This window comes from Muntiacus reevesi, chromosome 2, assembly GCF_963930625.1.
Source record: "Muntiacus reevesi chromosome 2, mMunRee1.1, whole genome shotgun sequence".
Lineage (NCBI taxonomy): Eukaryota > Metazoa > Chordata > Mammalia > Artiodactyla > Cervidae > Muntiacus > Muntiacus reevesi.
Window position 1 is genome coordinate 189,570,279 of NC_089250.1, and position 12,735 is coordinate 189,583,013.

The following is a 12,735-nucleotide window of genomic DNA, read 5'->3' on the forward strand; positions in this document are numbered from 1 at the left end:
AAGCTCTTATTCCTTTAGTTGTTCTATTCATCAACGACATGATTTTGAAAGCATGCTTCACTTTGTCTTTTCTGTACTAGTACCTACATCACTTACTACTAGAGACGTATACTCCAGTTCAAATCCAGCGGAAGTAACTGCAAAGTCAATTTACTGCCTCAGGTATGTTTGACAATGACCTGAAGTTTTATAGTCTTTTCTCCTGAGCTTCCTCCCCTAGGTAAGTAAATCTATGTAGGGTGAGGAGTAATCTGGAGGAATAAGGAAAGGCTATGGGAAATAAGTATTTTCTTGCCTCCAGCATGCAAGATTGGATCCAGGGCTTCTCTAAATGATGATGGTTAATTTCCCTCAACAAATGTATGCTAATTCAGTGATCTGGAATCTTGGGCCATGGAATCAATTATTTTATTTCTGATTCAAGGGTCTTTTCCAAGACCCAACTCAGAATGGGGGCCATGAAACTGGAGTTGGTCACCAGTTCCATGGCTGATTCACATGCAAGTCCACCAGTGGCCTGCAGACAAGCTCTGGATACATCTGCACAAATTACTGTAATGGAGCTGTCAAGTGAACAAATGATTGAAAGCAGATGAAGATAAGAATTATCTCACAGGCATTCAAATAAAACACCAACAAGATATGGAATGCCAACAGTGTATCGTGAAACAAATGTGACACTTTAATAATAAAAAACACAACCACGAAGAAGCACTGTATTTTCCCTCTATTATATTAGTACATACACAGAACAACAACAAAATAAATGGACTTACTTTCAACTACTGGTTCTTATACACCCACGAATATGGATCAGAATTACTTGTGGATGTATTAAAAAATACACTGAAGTCTAGGCAGGCCTCACTCTGAGGCTGCAGCAGGGATCAGTCAGAACCCAGGGACTTTTTTACAAGCCCTTCGGATAGCTGAATCTCCTGCTGGTAAGTCTCTGATGTTAGGTTGACTGGCGTACTTTGGGCTTTTTGGGTCGCTGCGTCAGGGTACGGGGGGCTTTTTTCGCAGATTTACTAGCAGTAGTGAAGAACTTGGCCTCTGGCTTTTTGGGAGTCTGTCTTGGGTCTTTTTTCCCCAGTGAAGAGTTTCTTTCTTTCTCTACCTCTTCTTTGACTCTGGCCTTCTTCCCTGGGCCTTTCCCTGGGGTCTTGGCCTCTGCAGCTACTGGGGTCTCCAGGGCTGGGGAGGCCTTTCTCTTCTTCCCACGAGCTGTGCTGGGACCAGGACTCTTTTTTGGAGACTTCTTTCCTGCGGCAGCTTTTCTCTAAGAAAAAGAAACAGGTGGTGAATGTGGGCCAGACTACTGACAACATAACCCAAAGAGCTTCTGTTCTTAAAATTTAGAGAGCCCCTAAAAGGCACACTGCAGCAGAGAGAGTAAGGAACGGCCTTTTCCTCGTGACTTGCAAACATTTTGGAAGGCAGCTGCACTTCATAATTAACAACTGTAGAAAGGACCCTAGCATCTTCTTGGTCCAATCAGAGAAAAAAACATCTCCTATGGCTGGGGCTAAGGGTCCAGGAAGCACGCGCTGGGAGCATGGCAGGGAGACCTGTGACCTCATCCTGACTCTTCTTCACCCCCAGGAGTAAATTCCCTATATGTGGGTTAGGGCCGTGGGTTACCCTGCTGAAAACCAGGTTGGTTGGCTGGTTACCCAGTGAAAATCAACTGTGGGGCATGTTAGAAAAAAGCGGGGACTGCACTCCAGGACTCCAGGCTGGGACTCCTGGATTTTCCAAGCAGCCTAGATGATCCAAGGATAACATTCCAGCAATGGATTGTGTCCCACACAGAGAGACAATATAGACAAAACCACCAACAGGACTTTGTTTCTGACAATATAAAACAACAGGTGGAAAATTTGAAAAACATTAAAAATATGATGAAACTTTTGTATCTTTCCCCAAATTTCCTAGGTGGTTCAAAAGGCACACACACTTTGACACTCTTTTCCAACCATGCCGCACAGCTTGTGGGATCTTAGTTCCCCAACCAGGGATCGAAGCCAGGGCCACGGCAGTGAAAGCGCCGAGTCCAACCACTGGACCTCCAGGGAACTGCCGACACCTGAATACTCTTGAACCGTGTCACCCAGCAGCGATGCTTCCCCTCGTTAATCTCCAGCATGCCACCTTCCAGTCACACTAAAACAAATACAGCTTACTTCTTCTAGAAACAATTACGCTGCTTACAGTAAACATACTGATCACCAACATTAACTTCAAGTATATTAAAAAAAATCTCAATAGCACTTTGGGGAGACTTTAAAAAGGAATATTTTCACTAACAGAGGAAAATTATAATTTTGTTGAAGATTTTAAGGATTACTGTTATAAAAATACACAGAACATGTAAAGTGTAGTGACAGCCATGGGACGACCCTGATGGGCTGTGCCCAGAGACACTGTGAGTCTCCCAGACACATCATGAGGGCCACCCTCCAATCTCTTAAAAAGGACCCACTGCTCCCCTCTGAGTCTCTCCCCAGTAGCTGGATGGATACTCTGAGTGAAAACATTAACAAAGCACCCCAAAATAAAACTTCAGTTCCTTATAACCACCTCCTCTGAAACCCATGAAGTCAGACTTCTGTTAAGAGCCATGCAGGACCGAGTGTTTGAAAAGGTGTCAGAGGCAGGACCCAGCACCCAGGTTTCCTCTCAGGTAAGTTTTCTGAGATGAATAATGTGGTGACTGAGGACTCACCTTCGGAAACTGAATCTGTTCTTCAAAACCACAAGCAACATGGTTGAATTATTAGCATTATTAATATGGCTGAGTCTCCCTTGATTCCAAGGTACATGAAGAAAGCCTTGGCTGACTACACGTCACTCCAATATTTAAGGAGGGAGGCAGAGTCCGTCAAAGGTTCTTGGGGCTCACCCTGGTATTTTTTTATTTTTTTTTCACCCTGGTATTTTTCATCCCTTAGTTCACAAATTTTTACAAGAGCTGCCTCCCAGGTGTAGCACTTCCTGTCCCTCGGCAGTGCCTGCTGGCACACGTGGGCCCCAGAACCATCCACAATGGACACCAATATTAATGAAAATACCTTGGTGCTTCCTGCAGCTGGAGTTTCCTTCAATGGCACCAGCAACGGGATTTCATCTTCAGAATCGTCCTGTGCTTTAGGCAGGGCGCTCACCCCACCGGTCTCCTTCTGGGGTGCAGGGTCCTGGGCTGGAGCACCCCCGGTTTTGGGAGCTGCCGTGTCAGTCGTCGGGGCAGGTTTGGCCTTTCCAGCCTGCTTCAGAAGCTTCTTCTCTTTCTTCTCCTGCTGTCTTTTAAGAGCTCTTGACTTCTTCTTTCGGCTTTTCTTTGATACCTCCAAAAACAACCAAGCATAATTTTAAGGGCAGAATCTTCTTAGCACGTGCAGTCAGGTCTGTCATCAGCTCCTAAGGGCCTAGACCTGCACAAGATCCAAGCAAATGAGCCCCACTGCCACCACTTGAAACCCAATTTCACTTTGTCTCAAATCCACAGCCAAAGATGCATTTTATGTGGTAAATTCTATCCAGAATCTGAGTATGTGAAGCGTGTAGTCACCGGCTGTGTGGAAGTCAACTTTGTCTATAGGTTGAGTTACGAATGATCCAGAACTGTACAGTATGTGTTGTGAAACAGCTGGTCTTCCATACATGCAGGGTTCCATATCTACAGACTCAATCACATGTGAATCAAAAATGTTCTGGGGGGGGGGGGAATCCCCAAAGCTCCAAACAGCAAAACTTAAATTTGCTGCACTCTGGCAACTGTTTACATAGCATTCACACTGCATTCAGTATTATAACCTAAAGATGACTTAAAGTATACGGTAGGATGTGTGTAGTTTAACTTATATACGGGACATTGTTTTTCAGGCACAAAAACAAAACCAAAAAACAAAAAAAACAAAAAAAAAACAAAAAACCACTCATTGGACACATGGATGAACATGGCTGAAGAAAGACTGAATCAACTAGGAGACTGGTCCAACCAATAACAAAAGGTTCCATTTTCTCTCCTGCCACTTTTTACAGTAGTACCAGCAGTACTTAAAACCCACAAACCAGAACCAAGAGGCATGTCAGCCTCAAGCAGTCTTACATTTTGCCCATGAAAAACCAAGTACTCAACAGCCTAGATTTTGGGTTTCCTCTTCCTCTCAACCTCTCTTGCAGGCTCTTCTGAACCTCTGTTCTCTCTTCTTGAGCTGTGCTTACAGACGTGATGAAGCCTGTCCAGGATATGAACTTCTACTAACCTTTTTCAACAGGTCTCGTGCGTGGAGTCCCTGGGCTTCGCCCTGACAGCTGACAAAGGACGAGAAGACAGGCAGGGACACTGACCGCTCAGTCTTCACGAACAAGAGCTTCACGCTCTCCCACTTCTGAAACAGAGAAGAGCAACGTCACCCGTACGGGTTTTGCTTCCTTGATATGAAGGACGGACTGCGAGACACCTGCGAGACCGTACCTCCGGCAATTTCTGCGAGAGCCTTTCTGCAACGGCAACGACATTTTCAACGATGTGCTCAGTCGGCATCCCCGTGTGACCGATGCGGATAGTGCTGAAAAAGCATCCGACACAGAGATATGAAAACATAACTTGTTTCTCAAAATAAAGCATAGGCTGGTAAATGAGAAACAGAAGTACACAACACAAACATTTTTTTTTAGGGTTGAAACATTAAGATCTTTAGCTCCTCCATTTATTTAAGAGAAGATGGTCATCTTTCCTGCTCCAGAAGAAATGCCCTCCTCCTGAAATATCCGGAGGTGATGAGCCGCTGCTCTCTGGTGACCCAGATGGTGGAACCCAGGAGGGAGGGGTCCGTGTATGGGTGCGGCTGAGTCACTTCACGGTACAGCAGAGACTACCGCAGCTTTGTGAGGTCACCATACCTCCGCCAGCAAAGCAGGAAGTGAGCGAGAGGCTGGCAGGGTCAGTGGGGAGGGCTGCCAGGAATCCCACCTGCATTCTGGAGAACACGGGTCCCCAGGCCAGCCCCTCAAGCTTTGAGGGTGATAACCCCCAAGAGTGGCTGTTCTGGAAAGGACCCACTCCCAGGAGGTCCGCTTGCTATCTTTAGAGCCCCACTGCCCTGACGCAGCATCAGCTGCTCGTGGAATAGCATCTTCTGGCTGAGAGCAAAACTATCTCCTCAGCTGAACCAGAGGGTACCCATGGACCAGTGGAGAGCCCGAAAGTGCCCACAGCTCAGCCACCAGGTCCCCTGGTCCTGCCAGCTCCCACTCTCCCTACCAGGGGAGCTGACAGGCAGGCTGGCTGTTGGTGGGCTATCTGCAGAATGAGGGTGACATGGACTGGTGATCCCACCTCTCTCCAACCAAAGAAGGAGTCGCCCATTCTGTGTGCCCACTGGCACTGACCTGAAGCGCACCCTGAACCAGGCCTCTGACCCTCAAGCTAACTACTTCCCATGAACCGCCACTTTCAGGTCAACCTATAGTCTATAGAGTGGGGGGTCCAGGCCTGACCATCCACTCTACTGAGCTGCTTAACTCACCCAAGTAGGAGGGTTCCCACCTGCAGGCAGAAGATGACACCAGAGTCCACCAGTCTCCCCAGCCATGCCCTGCTCTAACTCGCCCAGAGACACTGCTGAGGGCTGGCCTCCCTGGTGAGCAGAGCCAAGACATCCCGTTTTGTTATGGATGTGACCACTGGGCCCACACGGGCTTCCGGGGAATCTCTGGGTGGGAAGGCTCCACAGCCCTGCCCTATTGGCAGACGCCCAGCCCCACACCAGATGTCCCAGTCATCAGATTACATATTTTATGAAATGATGTTGAATTATGTTCCTCCACACAACTCAAACATAACTCTCCCTTCAGGCAGGCAAACTCAACCTGCTTCTCAGTCTAATTAAAAAAAAAAAAAAGCAAAAGGCTGAGCCGCTATCTGTCCACCTGAAGGCTGGGATGCAGTCACTGCCCTAAAAGGTCTTTGGTGGGTGAGGGGATTCCACCCAGCTCAGCATTCCAGGAAAGAGAAGCTCCATGAGACCATGCCGATATAAGACAGGCTGGTGAAACGGGCGATGGGGAACTCACTTCTCAAGAAGTTAAAGCAAGACTGAAGTGGGCCTGGACTTTAAAGGATAAATGATGTCAGTCAACACAGAAGCCCAGAACTACTAATGTTCCCTAAGCACTGGTCTTATTCTCCTGTTTTCCTGAACATCCGGAGGTGCCCTGTCCAATATAGTAAAAGTCAGCAGACATGCCTTTTAAAATTCAGCTAAAATCAAGGAGTTGGAAATTTGGTTCCTCAGCTGCAGCAGCCACATCACGAGCTCAGCAGCCACATCACGAGCTCAGCAGCCACGTGTGGCTTGTTCTCCTATGAGACTGCACAGCCGCAAACCATCTCCAGCACTGTGGAAAGTTCTAGGAGGCAGCACCGTTCTAGAGAACTGAATGCTTCTAAGGAATGAATTTTAGTTTTAGCTGAAGAGTCTGATTTGATTCACACCATCTTATAAATGTTTACACAGCCACCGCTGTTACCGTTCAGTCACTGAGTTGTGTTCGACTCTTTGCAACCCCAATAAAACCATTTCTAAACATAAAATTAAACAGAGGCGCACCTTCATGCCTTTTACCTACCTGCAAGAGCCGCTCTTAGAGATGTTTAAGACCGTTCCCCCGATGCAGTCGTTGATCTCTCTAGATAAAGTCTTGGACTGAAGGTTTACAGACACTGGAACCCTAGAAGAACACAATGGCTCTTTACCGCAGCACACGCACAGCCGTGAACGCCACGTTACTCAAGTCCAGTCACAGCTGAGAAACTTACTTCTTTCTGTTGTAGAAATGCCTCCCCAGATGTGAGGGCAAGAGCCGCTTGATTCTGGCATCCGTAATGAAGAAGTCAAAACTACCCAAGAGGCGGAGCTTGGCTTCATAGGCCTTATATTCCTTTTTTAAAGTTCGGAGGGGGATAATCTAGGAAATTTAAGAAAATGTAAAAACATGAATAAACAAAATAGAAACAGACTCAGTGACAGAGCAAACAAACTTATGGTTACCAAGGGGGAGGGGGGGAACAAATTAGGAGTTTGGGATCAACAGATACAAAACAATATTGTAAACCAGCTATACTTTGATTAAAAGAAGAAGAAATACAGTGTTTAGATTTTAAAATGCCCTGGAGTCACAGCTGAGTGGACACGAATGTGCCTGAAACAGCACAGGCACTAGGATGAATGCTGGGGACACAGAGGAATGAGCGGGACCCTCAGCTAAAGACACTGCACCACCAACTACAGGCAGGGCGGGAAGTGCCGAGCCAGAGGCAAACCCAGGACACCCCGAAGGAGAAAGGAGCAATTTAACGGAGCAACTTGTGTAAAATCTTCAAGACAGAAACATCACTGATGCACATGTAGAGCTCTTAGGCCAACAAACCTCAACAGCTCATTCGTTACAAGGCAGAGTGACTATGCCCTACCCAAAGCCAATGAGAGTTAAAAAGGGAAAATTAACTTAAAAATTAAATTCCCAAGAGAGGAACATGTACTAGGTAAGGTATTATTTGTCTTTTCAACTGAAATCTTTTTTTGGGGGGTCCAGGCAGCAGGGAGAGCCAACAGGCATGAGGGATCTCAGTTCTCCGACCAGGGCTCGAACCCAGGCCCCCTGCAGGGGAAGCACAGGATCTTAACCACCGGACCACCAGGGAAGACCCTGTTGTTACTTTAACTGAATCCACTCTTTAGTTGTCTTGAAATATTAACCTGCTCCCTACCTGAGAAATGGTTTTGATCCCATGCTTGTTTAGAAGCTTCTTATAAAAACGCTCTGTCTGTTCAGAGCTTAAATTGGGTTCATCTTTGGTAAATAAACAAACATCTGCTAAATCTGATCGAATACCATGAGGCAAAGACCTGCAAAATACATGAGACAGACCAAGGAATAAGGCATTATAACTGATCATATATATGTTTATATTCCACAGAATACACAATAAATCCAGTCATTTCAATAAACTTTATTCATGTTTTTTTTTAAACAAATAAGCTACTGAGCACAGCACACACATACACGGTTTTCAATGGTACAGAAAAGTTAAGATTCAAATACTAAATCACCACAAATATCCACAGACCAAAATACCATTACCATTTGGGATACGATTAAGAGTTAAAATGATATCAAGGACACTCAAAATAGTACAAACATAACTATTATTTGGCCACAACACACATGGCATTTTTTATCAAGGACACTCAAAATAGTACAAACGTAACTATTATTTGGCCACAACACACATGGCATTTTAGTTCCTTCCAGGATTCAAACCTGTGCCTCCTGCATTGGAAGGTGGAATCCTAACCACTGGCCCACTAGGGAAGTCTGATCATTATTTTATATGTTTGCTATATATACATATGTACTACAAAGTGCTAGAATAATCCAGTTTCCTAATGGCAGTTCTGGTTCAGAATGCCACCTTGCAGAAATCTCTGGGCTCCATAATCATAACTCTTAAAGAGCTAAAACAGAAAACCCAGCAAACCTACAGGGACCAGCAAAACATGCATTATGCTGAGTCTCAAAAAAGGGAAAAAAACGCTTAGCTCGGGTGCTAGGTCTGTGTCCTGAGGAAACATTTCCTTAGTTTAAGAGAAGAGCAAGCCACAGCAGCAGGACTTGGACAATGAGATGGCAAGTGGCAGAAATCACCAAGAGGTGAGCAGCTGGGAAAGTAACCTGGAGAATGTGAGGGCAAAAGTGTGGAATAAAGAAAGACACAGCCGGATATGTAAAGCAGTAACTAAAACAACATGGCTAGAGCTGTTCATGGGGATGAGGTTGAGAGAGTCTGAGGGTTAAAAGGGTCTTCCCAATTTGTAAACATTCTTTAAAAAAAAAAAATTGTTTTTAGACATCTTCATTGACTTTGTTACAGTGTTTCTGTTTTTTGTTTTTGGCCAAAAGGCATGGGGGATCCCAGCTCCCCAATCAGGGATCGAACTTGCACCCCCCCCCCCCCGCATTAGAAAGTGAAGCCCTAACCACTGGACATCTGGGGGTAACATCTCCAATTGCAGTTATTCATAACCCCTATCCTCCACCCTTATGGGGGAAAGAAAAGCTATCCCACACCCTGCTTTCTGTAACAAGAGTTAGCTTTGGAAATGAAGGATTTCACAGAGAGGCAGATTACCAGACAGAATATAGGACACCCAGTTAAACCTGAAACATTTTTTTAAGTATAATTATGTCCCCATGCTGCATGGGACCTACTTATACTAACAAAAAAATTCCCCTGTATTTTTATTTGCTAAGTCTGGCACCTTTGACCTAAGAGTTATAGCAATAAGAATGTGTAATCTTCATGGGTTTCTTTTATGTAAGGAATTCACGGTCAAATTTTTTTTTTTTTTTTTTTTTTAGATAGTGGAGTGCAATTTATTACACTGGTGGGTCCAAGGCAGAGTCTCCTCTTAGCCAACGACCACGGTCAAATTTTTAATAGTCTCTGTACACAGGAATGAGTTTAGCGCCTCAGTAATTTTAGCCTAGAACTAGTTTGACATGGAAAGATAAAAGATTCTATAAAAATACAAAAGCTGCTTCATTTATTCTAACCTTTGTCCTCTCAAAAACCAGGTTTTCAATTCAACAGAACTGAGTTTGGCTTTGGTCAAACCATCCACCAACCATTCAGAAAACAGATGGAATTTTTAGAAAATTTAAGCATGTCTAAATCTGATGGTTTTCAAACCAGGTATTTTGAGTTTGCAAAGTTTCCACCAAAAACTAAGTCGACAGTTGTTAAAGCTGCACAAAACAGCCAACCAGTTAAGACCAGCAAAAGTAGAAAACAAGAACTTACAATCTGACTCTCAGTTCTTTACTTGGAATTTTCCATAATACCACCATTAAAAAGAAATTTTCATTCTCATTCAGAAGTAATCCATTCGCGTTTTTCCTGGATCTGGAATGTGCTAACAGAGCCTCCACTGCCTTCTTAACCTGCAAAGTGGAGATACACAAGTAAGTCAAATTTCAATCGAATTTAGCAAAATTCAGAATCTAGCCCCTCCCCAGAATTTGCCCTGCTTCAATTTCTATTTTCACAAGTAATCTCCACAACCATACTCATGAAGGATGTGCAATTTATAATCAGGGGAATGCAGTCACCTGAAGTCCAGTGGTCAAGACTCTGAGTTTCCACTGCAGGAGACACAGGTTCCCGCAAGGCCAAAACAAAACATCAAGTGGGAGCATGCTTCCCCTGCACTCAACCATGAAGGCAGCAAACCCCATAAAAGCGCAATACATCTGCATCTCACATTTTCTGAGTGCTTATTATGCGCCAGGCCCCCCCCCCCCCGGCCCCCTTGCTTTGTTTGCATCACCTTCTCTGATCCTGGAGAGCGGAGCCCATTTTTAAATGCGAGGAAGTTACCGAGGACCAAGCGACTTGGCCAAACTGCAGGGGTATGTGTACACGCACAACTTATTCACCTTGCTGTACAGCGGAAACTAATACAACGTTGTAAAGCAGCTACACGGCAATAAAAATTAACAAAAAATTAAGCTAATTTGCAGCTTTATTCCTAACAAAGCCTAATTTTCAGAATGTTAAAGGGAAAACCAGTCCGTCCTAAAGGAAATGAGTCCTGAATATTCATTGGAAGGACTGATGCTGAAGCTGAAACTCCAATACCTTGACCACCTGATGGCAAGAACTGACTCAATGGAAAAGACCCCGATGCTGGAGAAGACTGAAGGCAGGAGGAGAAGGGGACGACAGAGGATGAGATAGTTGCAGGGCATCACTGACTCAATGGACATAAGTTTGAGTAAACTCTGGGAGTTGGCAATGGACATGAAGGCCTGGTGTGCTGCGGTTCATGGGGTCGCAAAGAGTCGGACGCGACTGAGCCACTGAAATGACTGAACTGAAAAGGAAAACTTGATAGGAACTTAGAAAAGCATTCTTTTAGAATACCCAGAAGGAGTCAAATCAGTCGTGTGGTTTTCAAGGTATAATTTGGGCCTGTTTTAGAGACATTTCCTTTTCTCTTGCCCCACTGTATTGCTGTTATAAGGTGATTCCTTTTGTGTTCTGATACCTACTCATCTTGCAAAAAACTTAAAATATTTAAGCAATGTTAAACTCGGAGAAGGGGACAGCAGAGGATGAGATGGTTGGATAGCATCACTGACTCTATGAACATAAACTCCAGGAGACAGTGAAGGACAGGGGAGCCTCCATGCTCTGGCTGGACACGACTTAGCGATGGAGCAACAAAAACTCTGTAAGGCAGTTCAAAATGGAGTCACAGTGGCCAGCATGAACTTCTGTATCAGTTGTTTTAAAACATCTGCTAGCAATTTCCCTGGTGGTCCAGTAGCTAAGACTCTGTGCTTCCAATGCAGGGGCCTGGGTTCCAACCCTGGTCAGGGAGCTAGATCCCACATGCAGCAACCAAGAGTTTCCACATGAGGCCACTATGACCCAGATCTGTCAAATAAATATTTTTTAAAAACCTGCTGTAAGACTGCAAGTGTCTCCGAGTGGTAAACTGAGTGTTACTTTAGATGAGAAATCTGATGGGCAACGTGTGTGGAACAGAAGAAGCAACTGATAGAGCCATGACCCACTCCCCTGTAATAACTGTGTGTGTGCCAAGTCTCTTCAGTGGTGTCTGACTCTCTGGAACCCCATGGACCCACCAGGCTCCTCTGTCCATGGGATTCTCCAGGAAAAAACACTGGAGTGGGTTGCTGTTTCTTTCTCCAGGTGATCTTCCCCACCCAGGGATCAAACCCTGCGTCTCTTATGTCTCCTGCTCTGGCAGGTGGGTTCTTTACCACCACTCCTCAAATAGAGACCCCGGAGCCCAGAGAGGTGAAGTCTCCTCGCTGGAGGCTCCGTCTCCAAGCTGCTGAGAGCTGTTTCAGACGGATACTGCCGGAGGCCTTGTTTCAGCAGGAGCCTGCTTCCCTCTCGGGCTTGTTAACAGACCAGCTGCCCGGATGCTTCTTGTGCTGTGACGCCTCCTCCCAGGACTTCTCCTCGGAGGTTACTCTGTGTTCCGCGCTAATTATTTGCAATCAACTGAGAGATTTATGAATTAGAAGAAACAAAAGCAAAAAAGGGCAAACGGCAGGGAAGCACAGCCAGATGGGCCTCACCCCAGGGTCCCAAAGAATACCTGAAATCCAACCCAAAGTAAGGGACTTGCCTGGCGGTCCGGCGGTTAAGACTCTGAGCTCACACTGCAGATGGCACGGGTTTCATCCCTAGTCGGGGAACTAGAACCCCGAAAGTCGCGCGGAGCGACCATTAAAAAAAAAAAAAAAAATCAGCTCAACAGAGCCAGGCCGCAGGGCTGGAGGCGGCGGGCGTCTAGCCGGCTGTTTAAGGCAGCAGGAGAGCGGAGGACACAGCGAACGAGCGACCCTAAGCCCAGAAGGCCTCCACAACGGCGCAGAGCCCGCCCTCGGAATCCGCGACTCACAAGGCCTCGGCTGCCCCGCTTCCAAACTCCCCGCTCAGGGGCCACTCACCTGCTCTTTGTCCAGCTGCTCCGGGCCTGCCGGGGTCTCTGGAGTCGAAGCTGAAGTCTCGGTTGAAGTAGACGGCGGGGTAGAAGCCGAAGCCTCCATGTCGCCCTCACCGCGTGGAGACTCGCGTGCCGACCCGGGAGCTCGCTCTCTTTGCGCACGCGCGGATCCAAGCCCGTA

At 46.0% G+C, this 12,735-nt stretch overlaps 1 protein-coding gene across 1 annotated transcript; it reads right to left on the reverse strand.

The window, feature by feature from the left end:
* Positions 1 to 475: 475 nt before the first annotated feature.
* RSL1D1 (ribosomal L1 domain containing 1) lies at positions 476 to 12,735 on the reverse strand. Its single transcript, XM_065924348.1, has 9 exons — positions 12,559 to 12,735; positions 9,872 to 10,011; positions 7,778 to 7,916; positions 6,827 to 6,975; positions 6,637 to 6,738; positions 4,481 to 4,574; positions 4,269 to 4,394; positions 3,075 to 3,347; positions 476 to 1,282 (listed from the first exon to the last, which is right to left on the reverse strand). Exons 1-9 carry the CDS (start codon positions 12,655 to 12,657, stop codon positions 959 to 961), a joined length of 1,446 nt encoding a protein of 481 aa, XP_065780420.1. The 5' UTR covers positions 12,658 to 12,735; the 3' UTR covers positions 476 to 958.